This window comes from Callospermophilus lateralis, chromosome 4 (assembly GCF_048772815.1).
Source record: "Callospermophilus lateralis isolate mCalLat2 chromosome 4, mCalLat2.hap1, whole genome shotgun sequence".
NCBI classification, from domain to species: Eukaryota; Metazoa; Chordata; class Mammalia; order Rodentia; family Sciuridae; genus Callospermophilus; species Callospermophilus lateralis.
This window is the reverse complement of record NC_135308.1, coordinates 18,995,151-19,020,844: the sequence shown is the minus strand read 5'-3', so window position 1 is coordinate 19,020,844 and position 25,694 is coordinate 18,995,151. Positions and strand designations below refer to the sequence as shown.

General features: G+C 42.6%; 1 protein-coding gene and 1 pseudogene across 1 annotated transcript; one reads left to right on the top strand and one right to left on the bottom strand.

The window, feature by feature from the left end:
* Nucleotides 1–4,558: 4,558 nt before the first annotated feature.
* On the bottom strand, nt 4,559–5,197 carry LOC143398173 (tripartite motif-containing protein 75 pseudogene; annotated as a pseudogene).
* A 7,765-nt stretch (nt 5,198–12,962) lies between these two features.
* Nucleotides 12,963–14,381, top strand: Trim60 (tripartite motif containing 60). Its single transcript, XM_076852338.1, has one exon. It carries the CDS (start codon nt 12,963–12,965, stop codon nt 14,379–14,381), a length of 1,419 nt encoding a protein of 472 aa, XP_076708453.1.
* The last annotated feature ends 11,313 nt before the right edge of the window (nt 14,382–25,694 follow it).

Below are 25,694 nucleotides of genomic sequence, written 5' to 3'. Positions count from 1 at the left end.
AAAGAAAACATGTACAGCCTCTATAATATTCAACAGAATCTATTTTCTATTCCAAGAGATGTAAAGTCACACTGTATAACTTCAAATAAATACCAGCCTTATATTTTATTAAATGCCCTGATAAACACTGTAAGTGAAGCACAATTTGCATGCCCCCTCATCAATGGCTTGGTTGCTACCCACCCCTCTATCTAAATTTTTCATTTTGAGACAGGGTCACATTAAGTTACTTAGGGCCTGGCCAAATTACTGAGGCTAACCTCAAACTTGCAGTCCTCCTGCCTCAGTCTCTCAAGTCACTGGCATTATGTCATTACTCCACCGCACCTGGCTCTAATTTCTTTTATATTGACCAAACTTGTATAATTTTTTCACTTCCCTGACTCTGCCCAAGCTCCAGCTCATTCCTCTTCCCAATTCTTTCATTTTCCCTTTATTTATTTAATGGTAATTTTTTTTTTTTTTTTTGAACTGGGGATTGAACTCAGGGATACTCAACCACTGAGCCATATCCCAAACCCTAGTTTGTATTTTATTTAGAGACAGGTCTCACTGACTTGCTTAGCACCTCTACTTTTGCTGAGGCTGGCTTTGAACTCATGATCTACCTGTCTCAGCCTCCCAAACTGCTGGGATTACAGTTGTGTGCCACCACACAACTATCTGTGCTATTAAGCACAAATTTTATTTAGGTTTTCCAATTCATGACTGCTTTTCTATGCCTTATTCCATATTACACTTAGTATATTAAAAAGAATATTGTAGGGAGCTGGGGTTGTGGTTCAGTGACAGAGCACTTGCCTAGCACAGGCAAGGCACTGGGTTAGATCCCTAGCACCACATAAAAAAATTTAATAAACAAAGTAAAGGTATTGTGTCCATCTACAATCTAAAAATATATATTTTTAAAAAGAATAATATAAGATTTTTTTCTAGGTATTACATTTAGTACTTAAGTTTCTAGATAAAGACATACTGAAATTTAATCAAAATTACTTTTAAATTCAAATCAATATGGCTGGGGATATATTGTGGTGAAGCACTTGCCTAACATGCATGGAGCCTTGGGTTCAACAATCCATAGCACTCAAACAAATAAACAACTTAAGTAAAACAGGACTTTCTTCCCTAAAAATACTATTTATTCACATTGCCCTAAACATCGTGGGGTTGCTCTTCCCACCCCCCCTAATAATGAGCATTGAATTGAGGGTATCACACACACTATGTAAGTACTACCTCTGAAATAGGTCCCCAGTCCTTTTAATTATTTGTTTTCTGACACAGGGTGCTTGTAAATTGCTCAGGCAGTCTTGAACTTTCAATCCTCCTGCCTCAGCCTCCAGAGTACCTGGGATTAGTTGCAGGTCCAGAGCACCTGATCTATTTTTCCTATATAACCCATTTTCTAAAACTGTACAATGTCAAAAACCTCAAAGCAATCAAAGACGATCTCGCTCATTAAAATCCCGTTTTATATTATGAGAAGACTAAACATTTCATTTTGCTGGTTTTTTATCTGACTAGAACTTTGTTTTTGTTTTCAGTGCTGGAAACTGAACCCAGTGGTGCTGTACCACTGAGATGCATTCTAGACGACATTGCTCAGGCTGTCATTGAACTTGCCATCCTTCTGCCTCAGCCTTCTGCATAGCTGGGATTATAAACTAGAATTACAGGCAAGCACCACTGCACCCTATGGTTTTTTTGTTTGTTTTAATACTGGGGATTCAACCACTGAGCTATATTCCCAATCCTTTTTGTTTTGGACATGGTTTCACTAAGTTGCTTAGTGTCTGACCAAGTTGCTGAGACTGGCCTGGAATTTGAGATCCTCTTGCCTCAATCTCTTGAGGCACTAGGATCATGAGCATGCACCACCACACCCAATTGTTTGTCTTTTTTTTGGGGGGGGGGCCGGGGTACCAGAGATTGAACTCAGGAGCACTCAACCCCTAAACCATATCCTCAGCCTTATTTTGTATTTAGAAACAGGGTCTCACTGAGTTGCTTAGCACCTCAATGTTACCGAGGCTGGCTTTGAATTCATGATCCTCCTGCCTCAGCCTCCCAAGCCGCTGGTATTACAGGGGTGTGCCACTGTGCTCAGCTGTTTGTCTTTTTTAAGAGACAGGGTCTCACTATTTTGCCCAGGCTGCAGATTCCCAATGTAGTACTTAGTACAGCCTGGAGCCATTGTAGAGCTAAGTACAAAGTACACATATACTTCGATGTAACTTTTGAAAAGAATATTTTCTATCTGGGTTGATTAAATCTGTGAATATTGAACCCATGGATACAGAAGGCTGTGTCCCTTCACAATTATTTTTTTTTTCCCTTCACAATTATTTGCCATGTATGTTAGGATGTCCTGCTTGACAAATAGCAACTAAAATCCTTTATATTTTTATTTATTTTTGTAGTACTGGAAACTGAACCCAAGGGTGCTTTACCACTCAGCTACATTTCCAGTCCTTATTGAGACAGGGCCTTAGTAAGTTGCTGAGGCTAGCCTCAGGCTTGAAATTTTCCAGCCTCAGCCTCCCAAGTCACTGGGATTACAGGTGTGAGCCATCATGTGCCTGACTCAAATTCTTAATAGACTGAACCTTGTATTGGAATGAGACATCATCTTTATTGTTCTGTTTTATTTGTGTGTGTGGGGCTTGGGATGGAATCCAGGATCTCATGCATGCTAGACAAGAACTCTTATCAGCCCAACCTTTATTGTTCTGTGAAACAAACCTGACCTTTGCTCTGGATGGTGGCAACATCTCTACCTTACAAGGCTACTCCTCTTAAAATAGCCTTTAAAATGGTCTGGAAAATAAGCTAATCCCCAAAAACCAAAGGCCAAATGTTTTCTCTGATATGTGGATGCTGATCCATGTGCAGGGGAAGAATGGAGGAATTTTGGATTGGGCAGAGGGGAGTGAGGGGAGGGGAGGGGGTGTGGAGTGGGAAGGATGGTGGAATGAGACAGACCTCATTACCCTATGTACATGTATGACTGCATCAATGGTGTGACTCTGCATCATGTATAACCACAGAAAAAGTTGTGCTCCATTTGTGTACAATGAGTTGAAATGCATTCTGCTGTCATGTATAACTAATGGGAAAATTAAAAAATAATAGGTGCTTAATAATTGTTAGAAATATAAAATAAATAAAATGGTCTCGTTGCCTTGCTCCTAACACATGAGGAACAGGAGACCCTAGGAGAATTGTCTCCCACAGTGATGTCTTCTGGATTACCTGGAATTTTCAAGGAACTGATGAAATATGTAAATGTATAGGTGTGTAAAAACATGCATCTATACCAAATTTACTTGAGTTGCAAAATCACAATTTTTATTCTCGCATCTTAAAATTCCAGAAACACTTCCAGGTCATTCCCACATCTGTCCATTCTCACATCCTCTTTTCCTTTGAATCAAAATTAAAAAAAAAAAAAAAAAAAAATGCTGAGTGTGGTAGCACATGCCCAATTTTTAGTAGTCCCAACTACTTGGGAGGCTGAAGTGGGAGGATCGTTTAAGGCCACCAGTTTATTTAAGACCCCTGGGTTCAATCCCCAGTCCAAAAATAATAATAATTGATGCTGACCAGGCATGGTGGTGTGCAACTGTAATCCCAGCTACTCAGGAGGCTGAGGCAGGACACAGGGAGAGTTGGAGACCAGCGTGGGCAACATAGTGAGACTCTCACCTCAAATAAAAAAAGAAAACAAAATTGGTGCTAGATTCACTGCTATTTCTCCATAAATGGCAGAAAGATGAAGCAATGCTGCATCTTCACCCTTCCAAATCTGATACTTCACAGATAGTAAGAGGTTTTGAATCAGAGCCCATACCACAATAAGGCTTTAATGCTTCAGAAAATGTATCTCTGAAAGATTGGATATGAGACCTGTTGTTCAAATTGTAAAAGGAAATCTCACCGAACTCATAGTCCAGATAAGTGCCAATCCATCTGGGTTTTTCCATTAGCCACAGAGTGACTGGGACAGTGCACTGAGCCACGTAAACACCATTGTACAGCTGAATCGTCCAGCATCTGCTCAGACACGACAGTGACCATTTCTCATTCCTGGAAATGGAGTCTTGACAAACCACCACAATCCATTCAGGCATGTCATCCTCTTGGACTTCCCAGTAATGTCGGCCAGAATCTGTGAACCCAGAACCACTGGATAAGCCATGAATCTCCCTGGACTCAGATGAACAAGTTCCTCTCTCTGCACAAATGTCACATGCTTTTTATCCTCAGAGACAAGCAGATAAGGATGTGCTGTTTCAAGATCCAGGGTAACCTCTTCTCTAAACTTCTGTCTTATTTTCTTGAGAGCTGAAAACTGCAAAGGAAGAATGAATTCTTTCCTTAACTGCGAGGACAAGAGAGCTGGGGATCTGAGGCTTTCGCACCTGTGGAAGATGCTCTTAATATCCGTCAGCAATTTCACTTCCGACATCATTTCTTTTCTGTCACCTCCATCATTAGATCTTTCATCTTGTAAATGTGGTCTGAAAATGCTTTCATGTTTGCGTTGAATTTCTTTTCAATATCCCTCTCTTCTTTGTCTAACCTTGGCAGAAACTGCTTGTTGCTCCTGTTCTACAAATTGGTTCAGATACTTAGATTCAAAGGATAATTTCTGTCTCTGGTGTTCCATCTTCTTTCTCAGTTCTAATTGATTTTGGTCCCAGGTGATCAGTAATTTTTCAATGTCCACCACTTGCCTGTTCAGGGGTTCAATATAACTTTTCAGTGTTTCTCTGTGGTGAGAGGCAGCCTCCTTGATGGGCCTCATGTAGTGGTCCTGGTGGTCAGGGGGCTGAGTACACAGGGCGCACAACAGCTCCAAGTCCTCCTCACAAAAAAGGGTCAGGGCCTCATTGTGCTTCTTGCATAAGCTTGTCTCCTCCTCCCTCTTCTTGCTCATATTGAGGTGGAGGAGCTTGGCAACTTCAATCCTCCTTCCCAGCTGGGTGTTGCTCCTACAGTGCCCTTCTTCACAATGATGATGACAGACAGGACAAGGGAAACCGTCTTGCAGATCTGCCCAGTAATGCTGGATGCAGGAGTGACAGAAGTTGTGCCCACATTCGATGGTGATTGGGTCTTTCAGGTCATCCAGGCAGATGGGGCACTTGGCCTCTGCCTGGAGATCTGCAAGGGCTGCTGCCAGCACCAGCATACTGTTACTGATGGTATGGACTCAGGTGGACTTTCTTGGGAGGTAGCTTGGTGGGTACTCTATAGTGAGAAGTAGATACACCCTTGAATCTCACCCTCCTTCCTGTTCTGAAGGTCTCCTTGTCACTGAAGGGTAGTCTTGATGTTCTAAGAGGCCACTGGCCTCAGTGACAAAAGACAGGGAGCCAGGAGTTCCACTGCCTCTTGTAGCTGGTCAAGGATTGATTCAAGAACTAGCTGTTGAGAGCAGACAATATGAATCCAAGCTTAACAATTCTTCTGGTCAGTAGGATAACAGGAATCCAAAGTGCTTGGCTGTTCCTGGGGGTGAGAAAATCTCATTCATTTAAAAAAGATTACCATTTCACTGGTGGCGCTTCTTAATGCCACATGAGACAATCACTGTCTCTTGTTTCCACCCCTAGCCAACTATGCATGGCTCCACAGAATTGCAGTGTGGGAGTTTGGGGATTAGATCCCTTGTCTCTGGGCTACAACATATCTGAGGGACCAGGGAAAGTTCTTATCATACTCAACACTAAGAAACTAAAGTACAGCTGGACATGGTAGACACATGCCTGTAATCCCAGCAATTTGGGAGACTGAGGCTGAAGGCCCACAGGCTTGAAGGCAGCTTCAGCAACTTAACGAGACTCTAAGCAACCTAGGCAAGCCCCATCTCAAAGAATAAAAAAGGGCCGGGCGGTTCAATCCCTAGTACCAAAAATAAAAAAAGAGGCTAGGGGCAGTGGCACATGCTGGTAATCTAACTGCTCAGGAGGCTAAGGCAGGAGGATTGCAAGTTGAAAGCCGGCCTCAGCAACTTATGGAGACCCTAAAAAAGTTAGGGAAACCTGTCTTAAATTTTTTTTTGAAAAGAACTAGGGATGTGGCTCAGTGGATAAGTGCCCTTGGGTTCAATTCCTAGTACCAAAAAATTAAAAATTAAAAAGATCTGGTGGGTGGGGGTATGTATGTAACTCAATATTAAAGTGCCCTGGGTTCAATCCCTAGAATAAAAAAGAAAAAAAAAAATCAAGTACAAAAGGGTAAAAAATCCAACATAACTGCTTTTTTTTCAGTACTGGGCATTGAACCCAGGGCACTTATCCACTGAGCCACATCCCCAGTCCTGTTTTGTATTTTATTTAGAGACAGGGTCTGAGTTGCTTAGTGCCTCCTTTCTGAGGCTGGCCTTGAACTAGCAACCCTAGCTAGTTGAACTAGCTGCTGGGATTACAGGCATGTGCCACCATGTCTGGCCTGTCCCTCTTAACTTAAACCAAAGAGTCTCTATCTTTGAACCCAGGTTTTTTTTTTTTTTTTTTTTTCCTACAGGGAAAAGAGGAACTGAGAGTCTCCAGTTATCCCTCTGATATCATGAAGCTGCTACTGGGAGCAGAGCACCTAAGTGAGGGGCCACAGGCTAGTAAGAACCAGTGAGGGTTACAGGCTGGAGCCTTTGGCTTGACCTAAGTTAGGGGTAGCCACATGGAAAAGTAGCTTGCTGGTACATATATTTTACTTTTTGGTACTGGGATGGAACCCCCAGACACTTGACCACGGAGCCACATACCCAGCCCTTTTTAAAAAATTTTTTAATTAAAAGTGTGTGTGTGTTATATGAGATTGAACACAGGACCACTCACATGCTAAGCAAGTGCTCTACCACTGAGCCACATTCTAAGTCTATAGTATATAGCTTAACTCTACATTAATCCATAAATTCCTCTCCATGTTTTAATTTTCTTTCTTTTTTAATGCTCTTTATTTTTTTAATGCTCTTTAAAAATCGTTCTAATTAGTTATACATGACTATAGAATGCATTTTGACACATCATCACTTATATGAAGTATTACTTCTCACACTTCTGGTTGTCCATGATGTAGAATCACACAGGTTGTATAGTCATATATGTACACAGTTCATTCTACTATTCTTCTTACCTCCAGACCCCTCCTCTCTCTCTCTCTCTCTTTTCTTTTCTTCCTTTCCTTCCTTCCCTCCCTCCCTTCCTTTCTTCCTTCCTTCCTTTCTTTAAGTTGCTGGTGCTGGCCTGGAACTTGGGATCTTCCTGCTTCAGCCTCCTGAGCCACTGGGATTATAGGTGTGAGTCACTGCTCCAGGCTCATGTACCAGTTTATAAGAATTAAGACACTCCTAGTTGAGTGTGGTGGCACACATCTGTAGTTCCCAGCAACTCAGGAGATTGAGGCAAGAGGATCACAAGTTCGTGGATGGCCTTCTCTGTCTCAAAAATCCGAGAAGGGCTGGGGTTATGTTCAGCAGTGAACTCTCCTGTGCTTAATCCCTAGTATGGGGGGGGGGGTAAATTAAGAAGACCGCGCCCCACCAAGTTCTTTTTTTTTCTTTCTTGGTAACAGGAATTGAACCCAGGAGCCCTTGACCACTGTGCTAAATCTGCAGCCCTTTTTTATTTTCTATTTCAAAACAAGGTCTCACTCAGTTGTTTTAGGATCTCACTAAATTGCTGAGGCAGGCTTTGAAATTGCAATCCTTCTGCCTGAGCCTCCAGGGCCTCTGGAATTACAGTGCACCACCGCGGCCAGCACTCCCTAAGTTCTCATACTGCAGCCTGGAAAATTTTGTCCTCAAGTTTGATCCCTAAAATCCACTTTAAGTGTCACTTCTTTCGGAGAGACCTTGGGAAGCCTAAATTCCTAGGGTGACACCTAATTGTTCAGTACAGATCCACCCACTCAGCCTCTGGCTATGATATCCATTATGCTGTCTGCATCTTCTGCACCAATGGGTTGGAAGATTTTATTCTTTGTCCCTGGTTACCACAACCTAAATGATGATCGGTCCGCTTTTCAAAACCAATCACTCCCTCATCTACCCCACCGTGTGACCCCAGACCAGCGAAGCAGCGGCGATTGGAACTCTCGAACTTTCTAGCCATAGGGGAAGATGGCGCTATGGAGATAAGGCTTTTCAAACAAGCCTACCACGAGTATGCCCTGGTCTTAATTTGACCCTCCAGCTGGTCTCATAGAAATAAAAACACCAGCTGGGGTGGTGGCACAAGCCTGTAATCCTAGCAGTTCTGGAGGCTGAGGCAGGAGGTTGCGAGTTCAGAGCCAGCCTCAGCAACAGTGAGGCACTAAACCTACTCAGTGAGACCCTGGCTCTAAATAAAATACGAAGTAGTGTTGGGGATGTGGCTCAGTCGTAGAAGTCCCCTGAGTTCAATTCCTGGTACTCACTCCCCGCCAAAAGAAGAATACAGTAATGAAAAAGCTGACCATATCATGGGGGATGGGTGGAGGGGTGCTGGGGATTGAATCCAGGGCCTCACGATTCTAAGCACAGCCTCAATTAATGAGCTACAGCCCAATGGGACTGAGGGGCTCAGTTGAGACCTACCGGGTCCTCCTCACTGAAGGAGGTACGTCTAAACCCCCTAAAGATCCCTTCCAATTGGAGGCTCCACTCCAATTAGCCTCATTGGGCATGCGCGAGTTCTTTGCCCGCCCACTTCCAGGGACAAGCCAATCACTGTGCGCACGAAGTGCACTTCCGAGGCGGGGGTGGGGGGTGGGGTGCTCTGGTCCCTTTCTGCGTCGGTTCAGAGTTGGCTGTGGTCCTTCGGCCGGGATCCGCGGTTCTACTCGCTCCAGGTAAACGGGCCCGGGGGGCGGGGGGATGGGGGGAAGCTGTAGGAAGAAGGCCCCCAGAACTTGGCGGGAAGCTTAACAAACTGCTTAAGCCTTGGGGTCGCGGCTTGTTCCCGACTGGGTCTCCTCTAGTTCTGTGGAATCCTCTTTGGGGAAATTCAGGATTCCAGGTGGCGCACGCCTGTAATCCCAGGTGCCCTGGAGGCCGAGGCAGGAGGAACAAAGTTGGAGGCCAGCCTGGAGAGTTTAGCCAGAACCTGTTGCAAAACTTTAAAAAAGTTTTAAAAGTCCTGGTGAAGGACTGGAGGTGAAGCTCAGTGGTAGAATGCTTGCCCTCTGTGTGCGAGGCCCTGGGTTTGTAACCCAACAGGGCCTGGAGGAGAGGTTTGGAGGAACACCAATTTGGGAAGTGGCCACGTGTTCGTCAAAGAATTATTTGAGGTGTTAGGGAAGGATCTGTTACCTTACAGTGCCAGCACTACCCGAGCGGACCCTTGACTCCGCACAGGGGTCTTCTAGGTAGGAAGTTAGTAGTTTTACAGATGAGAAAGTTTAGGTCAGTTATGTCAAGTATCGTCTAAAGTAATGAAGGTCGAATCCTGGGAGCAGGGCATTCACAACAGGTTTAATTTATTAGCCTCATGTTTAATGAGCTCCGAGCTCCCGCTGGCCCAAGGTGTGTAGTTACAAGAATCAGAAATAGGGAAGAATTCAGGCCATGAACCGCCGCACTCAGTAGTGTCCTCAATTAAAGGTTGACAAAAACAAATGTAGAATCTTAAACCATGATCTGTGGTTTGGTGGGTATAGGGAGCCAGAAAATGAGAATGGTGTCCATGTTTTTTTTTGTGCTGGAGATTGAACCCAGAGGCACTTAACCACTGATCCAAATCCCCAGTCCTTGGGATCTTCCTGCCTCAGCCTTCCAAGCTGCTGAGTTACAGGTGTGCACCACCATGCCTCGCTGGTGTCCAGGATTTATTTTGATGCACACTATATCTTGGTTTGTTTGTTTGTTTTGTCCTGGGAATTGAACCCAGGGTGCTACATCCCCAGCTCGCTCTCTCTCTCTCTCTCTCTCTCTCTCTCTCTCTCTCTCTCTCTCTCTTTTGACACTCCACCACTGAGTCACATCCCCAGCCCTATTTTGTATCTTATTTAGAGACAGGGTCTCACTGAGTTGCTTAGTGCCTTGGTAAGTTGCTGAGGCTGGCTTTGAATTTGTGATCCTCCTGCCTCAGCCTCCCCAGCTGTTGGGATTATAGGTGTGTGCATCTGTGCCTGGCTTTTTAATTTTCAAATTTTTTATTTGATTGGGGCGGGGGAGGGGTCCTGGAGAGTTAATTCAGAAGCACTTTGCCACTGAATTACATCCCAGCCCTTTTTAAAATTTTGTTTAATTTTATTTTCAAGTTGCTGGGATTACAGGTATGCACCACCATGCCTGGCTGACAGGGTGTTTGGGTTTTTTTGTTTTTGGGTACCAGAAATTGAACTCAAGGACACTTGACCACTGAGCCACATCCCAGCACTATTTTGTATTTTATTTAGAGACAGGGTCTCATTGAGTTGCTTAGTGCCTCACTTTTGCTGAAGCTGGCTTTGAACTTGCAGTCCTCCTGCTTTAGTTTAGCCTCCCTAACTGCTGATATTACACGCGTGCACCACCACACCCGGCTGTTTTTTTTTTTTTTAAGTTGTTGATAGACCTTTCTTTATTTATATGTGGTGCTGAGAATCAAACCCAGTGCCTCACAGGCAGGCAAGTGCACAGCCCCAGCCCTAACAGGGTGTTTTAAAAATTCTTTTCTTCGATCAAGTTTTGTAGGTACTGGGAATTGAATCTAGGGGCAGTCTACCAACGAACTACAACCTTAGTTCTTTATTTTGAGACAAACATATCCACCTCTTTTTTTTTGTCGAGACAACATCTTGCTAGATTGCTGAAACATAGGTCAAACATGGATGTGACTGTCCACAATGTCAAAATTTTATTGAATAACAATAAATTCAGAGGCAGGGTCTCACTGAGTTGCTTAGTGCCTTGTCATTGCTGAGGCTGGCTTTGAACTCAAAATCCTGTCTCAACTTTCCAAGCCGCTGGGATTACAGGCATGGGCCACTGAATCTGGCTTTCTCTCTTAAAAGTAATTTTCTGCCATTTCCCAAGGAGTAAGGTGCACTACAAACTTCCAATCTATCTCAATTTACTGGTGAAGGCCAAAGAGAAACAAATACATGTACAAGACAATTTCAGAATTATGTTCGAGTCCCATGATTAAAAGTAGAGAGAATGGGCTGGGGATGTGGCTCAAGCGGTAGCTCGCTTGCCTGGTATGCGTGTGGCCCGGGTTCGATCCTCAGCACCACATACAAAGAAAGATGTTGTGTCCGCCGAAAACTAAAAATAAATATTTAAAAAAAAAATAGAGAGAAGGGAGAATGAAAGAAAGCAGGAAAGTGGGAGAATGTCAGATTGGTGAGTGGAGACAGTTTCCCTGAGGAGACAAGGTCTATGAAGTGATGTAAGGAAAAAACAGGTATTGGAAGATTACAGGACAGGAGTTCACATCCACAGCGGTGATCTTGGCTTATTTAATACAAATTAATTGTAGATGCACTCTAGCAAGAAAGGATTATGGTAAAGGTTAATGTGGAAAGCAGATATCACTTTATATAGGACTATAGTCCCTGATGAATTTTTTTTCCTCTTTTTTTCTGTACTGGGGATTGAACTTATTATACCCCATCCCTGAACCATTTTATTTTGTGACAGAGTCTTACTGAGTTGCCCAGGTGCCCTGTAATTCGAGCTACTTGGGAACTAAGGCAGGAGGATCACAGGTTCAAGGCCAGCCTTAGCTATTTAATGAGATCCTCAGCAACTTAGACCCTGTCTCAAAATAAAAAGGGCTATGGATGTAACTTGTGGTAGAGTGCCCCTGGGTTTGATCTCTAGTACTGAAAAAATAGTAAATAATGAGTATATCCAGTATCTGATACTTTCTACCATATATATATATATATATAATTTTTTTCCCTTCTCAGTACTGGGGATTGAAGTCATGAGTGCTGTACTAGCCCTTTCTTCTTTTTTCTTGGTACTGAGGATTGAACTCAGGGGTGTTCCCCATACATTTATTTATTTATTTATTTATTTATTTATTTATTTATTTTAAAGAGAGAGGGAGAGAGAGAGAATTTCAATATTTATTTTTTAGTTATCGGCGGACACAACATCTTTGCTTTGTATGTGATGCTGAGGATCGAACCTGGGCCGCACACATGCCAGGCGAGCGCGCTACCGCTTGAGCCACATCCCCAGCCCTTATTTTTTTTTTTTTATTTTGAGACAGTCTCACCGAGTTGCTCAAACTGGTCTCAAATTTGGGATTCTGTTGCCTCAGCCTGTCAAGTGGCTGGGATTATAGGTGGAGTCCAACACACCTGGCTTTTGTTTTGCCTTATTGGGTATGGAGCCCTGGCACATGCTATGCAGGCAGTCTCCCTCTCAGCTACATCCCCAGCTCCTCCCTGCCTCATTTTTTGGTTATCATTGTCACTTATGCAGTCCAATATCATTGTCTTACTGAATCACTATGATTTGGATTTTTGTGATTGTTTCCCTATGATTAGATACAGGTAATTTTTTTTATTATTTATTGATGGTAATGTTTTTCTTATTTTAGGTCATCAGTTTTTCCCATCATTGGTTATGGTGGTATTCTTTCGATCTCTACATTGTAAAGGTAACAGTTATTGATAATTCTTGTCTCAATCAACTATTGTATCATGGTTTCAAATCCAGGACATTTTGAAATTAAAAATATTTTCTCACCCACAGGAATGATTGGTCCATTAGGTCTATGGCTGCTTTCTTGAAGAAAGTCATTAAACTTGAGTGCAGATGGGCTAATGATAAGCTGTGAATTCTTCTTATCCTCTGAGCTAAAGTGCTGAGATCTAAATAAGGCTTTTGACATTCACCAACATGCCAGGCCAGTAAAATCTACATCTGGTCTGTGTGCGTGGGTTTGGAGGGTTATCTATTTCATACTTCACATTTAGACCTGAGGAGGGTTTCCCAAGGAAGTATTACCTTGTGCACCAACTTTACTCACAGCTCAATGGAGTTTGTGTCCGCTTTGGCAGACCTCCAAAGGGAGTGCAGTTGTCCCATCTGTCTGGATTACTTGAAAGACCCAGTGACCATTAGCTGTGGGCATAACTTCTGTTTTGACTGCCTCAATCATTCCTGGAAGGATCTAACTGATGCCTTTCCCTGCCCTGTCTGCCGATTTGGGTTTCCAGAAAGGAAGTTCAGGAGGAACCCCCAGCTCTGTAATTTGATTGAAATTGCTCAACTACTCCGGATCAGAAAGAGCAAGAGGAAGAGGCAAGAAGAAAATGCTATCTGTGAGAAACATAATCAATTTATGACCCTTTTCTGTGTGAAGGATCTGCAGATTTTGTGTACCCAGTGCAGTTTCTCTGCTGAACATCAGAGACACTACATTTGTCCCATTAAGCAAGCTGCCACCTTCCAAAGACGTATTCTAGAATCTAGCATCCAGCCATTGAAGAATAATGTGGAACGAGTTGAAAAAGTGCTGATTCTGCAAGGTAGGAAATTTCTTGAGCTGAAAAAGAAGGTAGAATATAGGAGAGAAGAAATAAATACTGAATTTGAGCAAATTAAACTATGTTTACAGAATGAGCAAGAGGCTCTGCTTAAGCAAATACAAGATGAAGAGTTGGATATTTTATCAAAACTTAATGACAACCTTGTAACTTTTTCAGATCACATATCCACATTAAAATGCTTAATGAAGGAAATAAAGGGCAAGTGTGTGCAGTCAGACCTGGTATTACTAAAGGATGTTAAGAGCATACGCCAGAGGTATCAAAACCTAAAACACCCTGAACTTTCGTCACTCGGATTAAACAACTATGGCTTCAGTCTTCCTCCACAGTATTCTGGCTTAAAGAGAATCATAAAGCAGTTTCATAGAGATGTGAGTTTAGACCCCAACACAGCATATCCCCAGCTTATTGTCTCTGAGGACAGAAAAAGTGTGACGTTCAGAAGAACAAAACAGACTGTTTGTTATAACTCAAGGAGATTCTATCTCTGCCCTGCTGTCCTGGGTTCTAAGATGTTTAATTCTGGTAGACATTACTGGGAGGTTGACGTGGGAAACAAACCTCAGTGGACAGTAGGTGTCTGTCAAGACTATCTTCTTTGGAACTGGAGGAATCTGCCATCAGTCCTAAGTGGCTTCTGGGCAATTGGACGATATATTGAGAGTGGTTATGTTGTGTTTGGTCCCAAGAAAACCCAGCTTTTGCCAGTACCAAAACCCAGTAAAATAGGCATTTTTTTGGATTTTGAATTGGGTGAGGTTTCCTTTTATAATGGGGATGATAGGTCTCTCCTATATAGTTTCAGTGATTCTTTAACCAAAACCAAAACCATATGGCCTTATTTCTATGTTGGAACAGATTCTAAACCTCTTAAAATCTTACCAGTGGATAATGAAAGATAAAGAACCTGGTAGATTATTCTTTTTAGTTTTTAGGACTAACAGTAAATTTAATCTCATTTCTAGAATCTTTATGGGCTTTACTACTGAAAACCAGAATAGATTTTTCCTCCCTTATTTTCAGCAAATAAAAAACAGTAATGCAATTTCATAGATGTTCTGGATAGCAGTTGTCAAGTTCCTTGAATTCTAATTTAAATATTTCATAATTAACATGTACAATAAAATATTTTGTTTTAAAATTGCTTGTACATATTTTTTTAAAGCAAATCATCATTAAAGTTGTATGACCTGATTTAAATGTCATGCTTACCTCCTACCTTTTTTTGTGTGTTTGGTGCTAGGGATTGAAGCCAGGGCCTTGTGTTTGTGAGGTAAACACTACCAATTGAACTATATCCCTAGCCTATCTCCTACTTTTTTTTTTTTAACCTTTATTTTGTTTGTTTATGTGGTGCTGAGGATTGAACACATGCTAGGCAAGCCCTCTACTGCTGAGCCCCAGCCCCTCACCTCCTACCTTTTTAATAGAACTTTTTTTCTTTCTGGCAGAGCTGGGGATCAAACCCAGGGCTTTGTGCTTGCTAAGAAATCACTCTACTGCTGAGTTATACCCCCAGCCCCAAAAGATTTTTCAGTATGTAGCTGTCATGAAGATTTCTCAAGCTGCAAGTCAGCATGTCCAGCTGCCTTTTGGTGACTTCCAAATGTGTCACCAATACTAGTACTTCATGCTGTGTCAAAGAGAATGATTTTTTGTTGTTGTTCAGTCTCATGTTCACCTTCCAAAACCAGGGCAGCAGCATCTCTCACCTGGACCACTGTTCTCTTATCTAACTGGTCCATTCATTGCTGCTCTCATCTCCCCCACATTCTGTTCTTTGCATTCATTTAAAAAAAAAAATCACTCTTGCTTAAAATGTTTTGTTTTGGATACTGAGGATTGAAGCCAGGGGTGCTTAACCACTGAGAGCTTAACCCTAGCTCTTTTTACTTTTTTGGGGACAGGTTCTTGCCAAGATGCTGTAGCTGGCTTTGAACTTGTGATTTTCATGTGTCAGCCTTTTGAGTTGCTGGTATTACAGGTCTGTGCCACTGTTCCCAGCCCTATGTATATATATATATTTAAACCTAATTGGTGATTTCAGAGCTGTATAATAATGATTCCACATATTTTTGTATATATGTAAGGCTTCCATGAAAAAAATTATTTAAAAAGGCAAACACCCACATTGGATTCCTACCATCTTTCCATTTTGACTCCATAGACAAAGTCAGGGAATATGTATGGTTTTTTTTTTTTTTTTTTTTGAGAGAAAGAACTTAAATTTTAACATTTATTTTTGAGTTTCCGGTGGACACAACATCTTTATTTTATTTTTATGTGGTACTGAGGATCGAACCCAGTGCCCAGGCATGCCAGGGAGCGCATTACCACTTGAGCCAGATCCCCAGCCCCAGGGAATATGTATTTTTATAAACCCCAAGGTGACGACAGAGCCCACCATTGGAAACATGGTGAGCAGTAAGGCAACTGCAGTTCAGATTCTATGTCCCATCGCTTGCAGCCGTGTACACATGGGCGTGGCACATAATATAGGTCCAGGGTTGGTAAGAGGTAAAGTCAGTTGCAGAATCTACCTTCATAATAGCCACACTGTTCAGATCTCAGCATTGACTGGTTTGACTGCTTTGGTTGTATTTTTATAATAGAAAACAGCACTTTCTGTGTTCTAAATGTAGGTTTTAGCTCTATTCCCTCAACTATCCTATACTATCTGTTCTGTCCTCTCATAATGAAAATAATTTGAGGTCCAGGATGTGTTTTTTTTTTTTTTGGTACTGGGGATTGAACCCAGGGATACTGTACCACTGAGTCACAACCTCAACCCCTTTTATATTTTTATTTTGAAATATAGTGTAAGTTGCATTTTTTTAAAAAAATTAACATTGTTTTAATCAAGTAATGTAGCTGTTTAAAACAGGAAATTTTAAGACAATTCAATAGAACAAAGTGGATTACTCTAGTAAGTTAACTTGTTAATTAAATCCAGATCATGTGAATTTGAATTCCACTATAGTTTGGGACCAGAATTAACACTGGTTTAAGCCGCCCTAAACCTCTCAGTGTAAAGAAACCCTGACACATTTCCCATAGAGTAAAAACCACAGCTCTACAACCACCACTTCATCAACTTGAAGTGGTGTGTTAAGTACACTCTACATGGGTCCCCAGCACCTCTGGTAGAATCTGATTAATGACAGCAAATGTTAAGATTGTTAGGTTTTGTTTCAGGAAAGTGTCAAGCTAACAAAGTTTTATTTTCGTCAAATATTTCCATAATTGTATACTTTCAGTGTGAAAAACTTTCATATACATGTTATTAAAGTATCAGAATCTGTAAGATGAGTCGCAAACAAGTAAGAGCTGAATGATGTGAGCCATCCACACAAAATTAACCACATGGAGCCGGGGCAGTGGCACACTCCTGTAATCCTAGTGGCTGGAGAGGCTGAGGCCGGAGGATCGCAAGTTCAAAGCCAGCCTCAGCAACAGCAATGTGCTAAGCAACTGAGCGGGCTTTGTGTGGCTATGGCTCACTGGTAGAGCGCTGGCCTGGCACGTGTGAGGCACTGGGTTCAATCCTTAGCACCATATAAAAATGAAATAAAGGTATTGAAAAAAAAAAAAAAAAAAAAGGCCAGGGAGCAAGGCAGAGGGAGTTGGTGGTACTGTTCAGAGATAAAGGACTCTTGAGTTCAATTCCCAGTGTCACTGTGTAAATAAATAAATACACAAATACAATGTTGTGTCAGGTGGTTCCAGCCATTTGGGAAGCTGAGGCAGGCGAATTGAAAATTGGAAACCAGTCTGTGCAACTTAGTGAAACCCTGTCTCAAAATAAGAAATAAGGGTTGGGGTTGTGGCTCAGTGGTAGAGCACTTGCCTAGCATGTGTGAGGCACTGGGTTCGATTCTTAGCATCACATACAAATAAATAAAATACAGGTCCATCAACAACTAAAAAATAAATATTAAAAAAAAAAAAAAAGAACCGGGCACGGTGGTGCATGCCTGTAATCCCAGTGGCTTGGGAGGCTGAGACAGGAGGATCATGAATTCAAAGCCAGCCTCAGCAATGGCAAGGCACTTAGCAACTCAGTGAGACGGTGTCTCTAAATAAAATACAAAATAGGACTGGGGATGTGGCTCAGTGGTTGAGTGCCCCTGAGTTCAATCTCCAGTACCCAAAAAAGAAAGAAAAAGTCCTAGCCAGGTGCAGTGGCACGCGACTGTAATTCCAGCCATTTGGAAGGCTGAGGGAGGATAACAAGTTCAAAGCCAGCCTCAGCAATTTAGTGAGGCCCTAAGCAATTTAGCAAGACCCTGGTGTCAAAGTAAAATATAAAAAATGGGCTGGGGATGTGGTTATGTGGTTAAGGACCCCTGAGTTCAATCCCTGGTACCAAAAAAAAAAAAAAGAAAAATGTCCTGAGATAGTGCTCAATGGTAAAGTGCTTCTGTTTTATAGTGAACTTTCAATAAATAATATGTGAAATTTGCATTTTATGATTTATTTACTTTTTTTTTTTTTTTTGCAGTACTGGAGTTTGAGCCCAGGGGACTCTATCACTTACCTACATCCCCAGCTCTTTTTCTTTTTTCCTTTTTTTTTTTTTTTTTTTTTGGTTTTCATTTTGGTGCTGGGGATTGAATCCAGGGGTACTTAAACACTGAGCCGCATCCCCAACCCCCCGCCTCTTTTTAAGATTTTATTTAGAGACAGGGTCTCCTTCAGTTGCTTAGGGCCTCACTAAGTTGCTGAGGCTGGCTTTGAACTTGTGATCCTCCTGCCTCAGCCTCCAGAGCTGCTGAGATAACAGGCGTACACCACTGCACCTGTATTTTTTTTTTTTTTTTTTTTTAGGGCAGAGTCTCACTGAATTGCTGAGGTTGACCTCAAACTGGTGATCCTCCTGCCTCGGCCTTCTGAGTTGCTGAGATTAGAGGTGTGTGCCACCAAGCTCAGCTAGCCCTTTGTATTTAAAAACTTTTGAGACAGGATGCCTCTAAATTGCCCTGAGTAAATTGGAATCCTTCCTATTCCTCCTGAGCAGCTAGGATCATAGACCAAGATCACTAAAGATGATTTATATATTCAACAAATTGGAGTGCTCATTATCTGGACACTGATTATCAGCCTGAAATACAAGGATGACAGCACATCGTCTTCAGCCTGGGAGTTAGTGAGAGGGGAGAGATAAGAAAAAGAGTAAAGGGTTTGAGCCAGGCAGGGGCACAGGCCTTTAACCCCTGAGGTCCTGAAGTAGGAGGATTGCAAGTTTGAGGCAAGCCTCAGCAATTTAGTGAGGCCCTAGGCAATTGATACCCTGTCTCAAAAAAAAGGTGGGGAGCAGGGGAGGAATAGGGTTGGGTAGGGATGTGGTTCAATGGTTAAGCACCCCTAGGTTCAATCCTTGGTACCAAAAAAAAAAAAAGTGAAGGGTTGTCTTCTGCTTCATGAAGATGGATGGATTGATTTTGTCTACAAGGCATGCTTGCATGGTCAACATTCTCATGCATTGGAATCTTTCAAAAATAAATCTTGGATGGGTACAGTGGATGGGCGCAGTGGCAGCAATTTGGGAGCCTGAGTTCCGAGCCAGCCTCAGCAATTTAATGAGACTCTGTCTCAAAAAATAAAAGGACTGGGGATGTGTCTTAGTAGTAAAGTACCTTGGATTCAATCCCCAGTGCCAGAAGTGGTGTGTGTGTGGGGGACAAACAGAAGAAAGTTTTTAAAGAAGAAATGAAATTGAGTTATATGGCTCAGTAGTAGAACATTTGCTTATACCATGTGTGAGGTCCTGGGCTCAATCCTCAGCAACACACACACACACACACACACACAGTAAAACTAATCTCAATTTTTTTTTTTTTTAAAAAGATGGGGAAGATTCTATTCAGCTGAACCAATTGTATTTGTGTGTAATCCCAGCAATTTGGTAGATTGAGACAAATCCGAGGCCATCCTCAGCAATTTAGTGAGGTCCTAAGTCACTTAGTGAAATCCTATCTCAAAATAAACAATAAAAAGGGCTGGGTGGTGTAGCTCCTTGGTAAAACACCTCTGGGTTAAATCCCCAGTGCCAAAACAACAACAAAAACAACAGTAAAATGCCGAAGATTCTTGCTTCAAAGACTTTGCTTAGGGAAGATAGGATATTAGAAATTAGCATTATGCCATTTATTTATTATTGTTAATTATTGGAGTGCTGGGGATTGAACTCAGGGTCACTCAACCTCTGAGCCACATCCTATTTTATATTTTATTTAGAGACAGGGTCTCACTGAGTTGCTTAGCGCCTCACCTTTGCTGAGACTGGCTTTGAACTTGCGATCCTCCTGCCTCAGTCTCCAGAGCCACTGGGATTACAGGCACGTGCCACCGCGCGCCCAGCTGAGTTATATTCTTAGCCCTTTTAATTTTATTTTGTTTTGAAATAGTGTCTCACTATTGTCCAGGCTGCTCTTGAATTTGCCATTCTCCTGTCTTAGCATCCCAAATCACTGGGATTATAGGCATCTTCCCACCATGCCTAGCAACATTATGCAAATTTTAATGTGTACATTGCTAGATGTGTTTTCTTTTTTGGAGATGTAATCTCTGAAAACAATATGCAATGCCTCTTTTTTTGTGTGTGTGTGTGTGTGTGTGTTTTCAGATTTGTGTTTCAATGACAAGAAACAACTTGATTTTCATGCTACCTAAAATTATTTGTTTTCCATTTATGGTTTAATTTCTGCAGACCCTCTCAGTGTATGTAGAAAATGAGTACCTTTTAGAAAAACTGAGCTGGACATAGCAGTAATGCATGTAATCCCAGCTACTCAGGAGGCTGAGGCAGAAGGATTGCAAGTTTAAGGCTAGCCTGGGCAACTTAGCAAGACCCTGTCTCAAAATAAAATACAAAGGGCTGAGGATGTGGCTCAGTGGCATAGCACTCCTGGGTTTAGTCCCAAGTACCGCAAAAAAAAAAAAAAAAGTAACAGTAGGAAAGCTAAGGGTGTAAGTCAGTGGTAGGGTACATGCCTAGCACATTGGAGCCTGTGCGTTCAAGCCCTAATACTAGGGGAAAAATTCAAAGAGTAAAAGATGTGGAGGATCAATTGTTCTCTATACCCATCCTACCTCATCCCAGTATGATCCCTGAAAATACAACTGCACCACCCTATTACCTTTTTTTTGTTTGTTTTGTGGTGCTTCACACATGCTAGGTGAGCACTCTACTACTAAAGTACATCTCCTACTCTCTGTATTTTTCCCCCAGTGGTGCTGGACATTGAACCCAGGGCCTTTTACATACAAGGCAAGCATTCTACCAACTGAGCTACATCTCCAGCCCGGTAATTTTTATTTATTTTTTATTTTATTTTTTGGTGGTGCTGGGAATTGAACCCAGGGCCTTATGTATATGAGGCAAGCTCTCTACCAACTGAGCTATATCCCTAGCCTGGTAATTTTTATTTTTGAGGCATGATTTCAATAAATTGTCAAGGCTACCCTGATCTGCCATCCTATCTCAGTCTCACAAGTAGCTGGGATTACAGGTATGAACCACTAAATTGGGCTGGGATGTGAGTGTTTTGAGAGGACTAATGCAGATTTAGGAAGATGTAAAAGAGATCAACACAGTGGTGGGCCCACCAGCCTGACTGAATCACAGGAGTTTCCCTCCCCACCCAACCAGGGCCTCTGAACTCTCCTCAGCTGCTGGTGTAATCCCAGCAATTTGGTAGATTGAGACAAGTCCCAGGAGGGAGGAGCCACCAGTCTTCAGCAGGTGGAGACCTAATACCCACCCTCCTAGTGGTCTATACAGGCCAAGCTCCTACCACTGAAGACTCAGTGTGGACAAGCCCTGCTTCTAAATCCTCCCAGAGCTGTCCTTTGGAGGTAAGTGGAGAGATGGGCCCTTGTGGTGTGTGAGGCTGGGGTGTGGGAAGGCCTGGAGGCTACTGAGTGCCCCCTGTGCCAGGAAAAACTGGCACGGGAGTCCAAACTCAGGGTCCTGTTATTTTGTTTTCTATTTTTTTTTTTTTTTGTTTTTAACTTTTTTGGTACCAGCGGAGCTTAACCACTGAGCAACATCCTCATCCCTTTTTATATTTTATTTAGACAGGATCTTGCTAAGTTGCTTCGGGCCTTCTTAAATCACTGAGGCTGCCTTTGAAATCATGATCCTTTTTCCTCAGCTTTCTGAACCACTGGGCTTACAGGCATGGGCCACTGTACCTGACATGCTTTTATTTTATTTATTTTTGGTACCAGGGATTGAACTCAGGGGCACTCAACCACCAAGCCACATACCCAGCCCTATTGCGTTTTATTAATAGGGTCTCATTGAGTTGCCTAATGCCTCGCTAATTTGCCAAGGCTGGCTTTGAACTCCTGATCCTCCTCTCTCAGCCTCCCAAGCTGCTGGGATTACAGGCATGTGCTACTATTCCCAGCTTGTTTTTATTTTTTTATTTTTTTAGTGGGGATTGAACCCAGGGACACTTTACCACTGAGCTACATTTCCAGTGCTTTTTAAAAATTTTTTAAATATATTTTTTATTTGTTCTTATTAGTTATATGATAGTAGAATGTATGTTGACATATTATACATATATGGAATATCACTTTTCATTCTTCTGGTTGTACATGATGTAGAATTACACTGGTCACATGATCATATGCACATAGTATAGAAATATCCGATGCATTCTACTATCTTTCCTATTCCCATTTCCCCTACCTTCCTTCATTCCCCTTTGTCTAATACAAAGTACTTATATTCCCTATTTTTTCTTGAAACTTTTTTTGCTAAGTTTTCAAGACTGACCTCAAACTTGCCATCCTCCTGCCTCAGACTCCTCCAGAGTACTGGGATTATAGCCATGCATGGAGACGGGTTATTTGGAAACATGCTAGAAGCTGGATGTGGTGGCACATGCCTGTAATCCCAGTGACATGGGAGGCTGAGGCAGGAACATTGAAAGTTTGAGGCTAACCTCAGCAATTTAGTCAGCCCTGTCTCAAAATAAAAAATGAAAAGGGTGGGGCTATGTGACTCAAGGGAGAGCATCCCTGGGTTCATCCCCAGTACCACAGGGGAAAAATGGTAGGATTGGGGGGTATAAATCCATAGTAGAGCATGTGCTTAGAATGCTTGAGGCCCAGGGTTTGATTCCCAGCACCACATTGATTATATAAGACACATGCTGTTTATTATGATTTCCTGCTCTTCAATGAGCATTGCCTAAAAACATAAAATGGCTAAAGTAGACATAACCAGATCCTATCTTGCCCCAAATATAGGGTGGGGAGAGGGACTCATCCATGTCTGTCCATGTTCAGAGTGCTGATGAGAAGCCACTGGTCTCACCCTCCAGCATGTGGTTGTGAGGGAGGTTTGTGATAATGGGGATAAGAGCCCTGGGGGCCCTGACATCCCTAGTCCTCAGGCCCTGTAAGATCTTGGACTTCCTTAATTGACCCAGAGGGCTACTAACAGATGCTCAGAGCTTAAGGGAGACACTGGAACCTGGCTAAGATCTGCATCTGGTTATGCTGGGCAATGAGGACACACAGTCATGGCCAGCATGACTGGTGGCCATGGTTATGGAGGAATGGGGACCTCCAGGTATGTATGTTTGTAGTCATGAGAGTTAAAGGATGATTCCTGAACCTGTCCTTAGTTTCCTGTGACCTGGTTAGGGGAGTTGACTGTTCCTGGAGGTCTGGAATGGCTGGATCAGGAGGAGGTGACAAAGGAGCTAAGAGCTGGCAACAGCACAGGAGAGAACTGAGGGATCTGCTTATGCAAAGCACTGGGGGAGAGGGAGCTGGGCCTGCTGGAGAAGGTGAAGGAGAACTGCACAGAGCTCTGTGCTTGAACTTGGAATCCTCCTGCTTCAGCCCCAGAGTGGCCATGATTACAGGGGTTTACCCCCATGCCAGGTGGAAGTACTTCCTTTAAGGGGCAGAAAGAGTTAAACCTGCTGTTCCTGAGAAGGAACAGGACAAGTTAAGTCAGCAAATGCTGCATCTGCCTTCCAGAGAAAAAGATCAGGGCTTTTTGGAGCACTCCAGGAACCTAGAAATGAGATCACTGATTAAATTAGAACTGTTTCGATAGAGTTAGCCAGTGGGGAGTCAAAGCTTCCGTGGCCCGTTCCTGAGGCCCTTCTCACCCTCACCCCACCTCTAGTGTAAAGATGCTATCAGAGAGGAAGGTGGGAAATGTCAGTGGGAGATTGACATTTCCCCCATATTGATTGCATCTGGAGTGTGTCCAATGGGATAAAGGAAAGGAAACATCCCATAGTATTATAAATCCTAAAAGGGCCAGTTTGGGAAACCAAGGTGACAGGAAAGGTTATGATGTGTTGTGTGGACTGACCTGAACCAAGGAGGACGCTGCTGATCTGCAAGGATAGGAGAAGCTGTGGGTGCTGATGTGCCTGCTCTAATGCCCTTATACCTTGAGGATAAAAAGATAGCTCCAGCAAGGGTGCCATGGCACACACCTGTAATCCCAGCAGCTTGGGAGGCTGAGGCAGGAGGATCATGAGTTCAAAGCCAGCCTCAGCAATGGCAAGGTACTTAGCAACTCAGTGAGACCCTATCTCTAAATAAAAAACAAAACAGGGCTGGGGATGTGGCTCAGTGGTTAAGTGCCTCTGAGTTTAATCCCCGATAGCCCCTCCCTCCCCCCCCCCCCCCCCGCAAAAAAAAAAAAAACCCAAAAGATAGTTCCAGCTGGGGCTGGGGATGTGGCTCAAGTGGTAGTACGCTCGCCTGGAACGCGTGCGGCCCGGGTTCGATCCTCAGCACCACATACAAACAAAGATGTGTGTCTGCCGAAAACTAAAGAATAAAAAATATTAAAATTAAAAAAAAAAAGACATTTGGCATTTGTTTTTTAAGGATTGGCTAGCTTCGCTTAGCATAATCTGCTCTAATGCCATCCATTTCCCTGCAAATTCTATGATTTTGTCATTTTGGAGGGGGGCTAGTAAGGGATAGGAAAGGTAGCAGAATACAACAGTCACTAATATGCCATTATGTAAAAATGTGAGTGTGTAACCGATGTGATTCTGCAATTTGTATTTGGGGTAAAAATGGGAGTTCATAACCCAATTGAGTCAAATGTATGAAAGATAATATATCATGAGCTTTGTAATGTTTTGAACAACCAATAAAAAAAAAAAAGTTCCAGCTCCCTGCTTGGCAGTGCCAGGATTCCCAGTAAAGTGTTGACATCAGCTGAGTGATCTGGGACCACACCTGGGAGGAAATCTTGCAGGTCTAGGCTGAAGGTATGCAATCCTTTGAGTATACATACCTTACCACCCTCCATGAAGGAAGAAAATGGGGTGATTGCCCTAATTGGGTTGGCATGAGAGGCTGCTCTGAGAAGTGGAGATTTGATTCATTTTAAAGACACCTGACTGGCACAATGGACAGTGTGAGTGTGTCCAGAGGAGGCTGTAATAAATGGAGGTGGATGGAAAATCCACTTGTTACTGTGGACAGTGGCCCCAAGATCTCTGTATGTTTCTTGGTCCCATGGACTAGATGGGAGGTGACGTAGGAAAGCACACATTGCTTCTGAGCAAGCACTTGCCCCACACCAGAACTGTACTCTTTATTCTTTTGGTGCTCTATCACAGAGTTTGCCCCTAGACCTTCTTCCTTTATTATATTTATTATTATTATTATTTATATCAGGGATTAAACCTTAAACACTGAGTCACTTATTCCCAGTCCTTTTTATTTATTCATTTATTTTTTTACTTTGAAAGAGGGTCTTGCTAAGTTGCTTGGGGCCTCACTAAGTTGCTGAGGCTGGCTTTTGAACTCATGATCCCCCCGTTTCAGCTTCCAGAGCCTCTGGGATTATAGGGATGTGACATTGACAGGCTCCTTCTTAGTTTTCTTAACCCACTTTCTTAATCATGAATTCTACAGTTTAGGTTTTATATATTGGTATCTGATTTTTATTATTTTTATTGAAGATTACATACATGCTAATCTTTTATGTATAGTATATACGTGGTTCCCTTTTTTATGGCAAATTTTTTTTTTTTTTTAACTAAACTTTTTTTTTTTTTTTAAAGAAAGAGTGAGAGATTGGGAGAGAGAGAGAGAATTTTAATATTTATTTTTTAGTATTTGGCGGACACAACATCTTTGTCTGTATGTGGTGCTGAGGATCGAACCCGGGCCGCACGCATGCCGGTGAGCGCGCTACCACTTGAGCCACA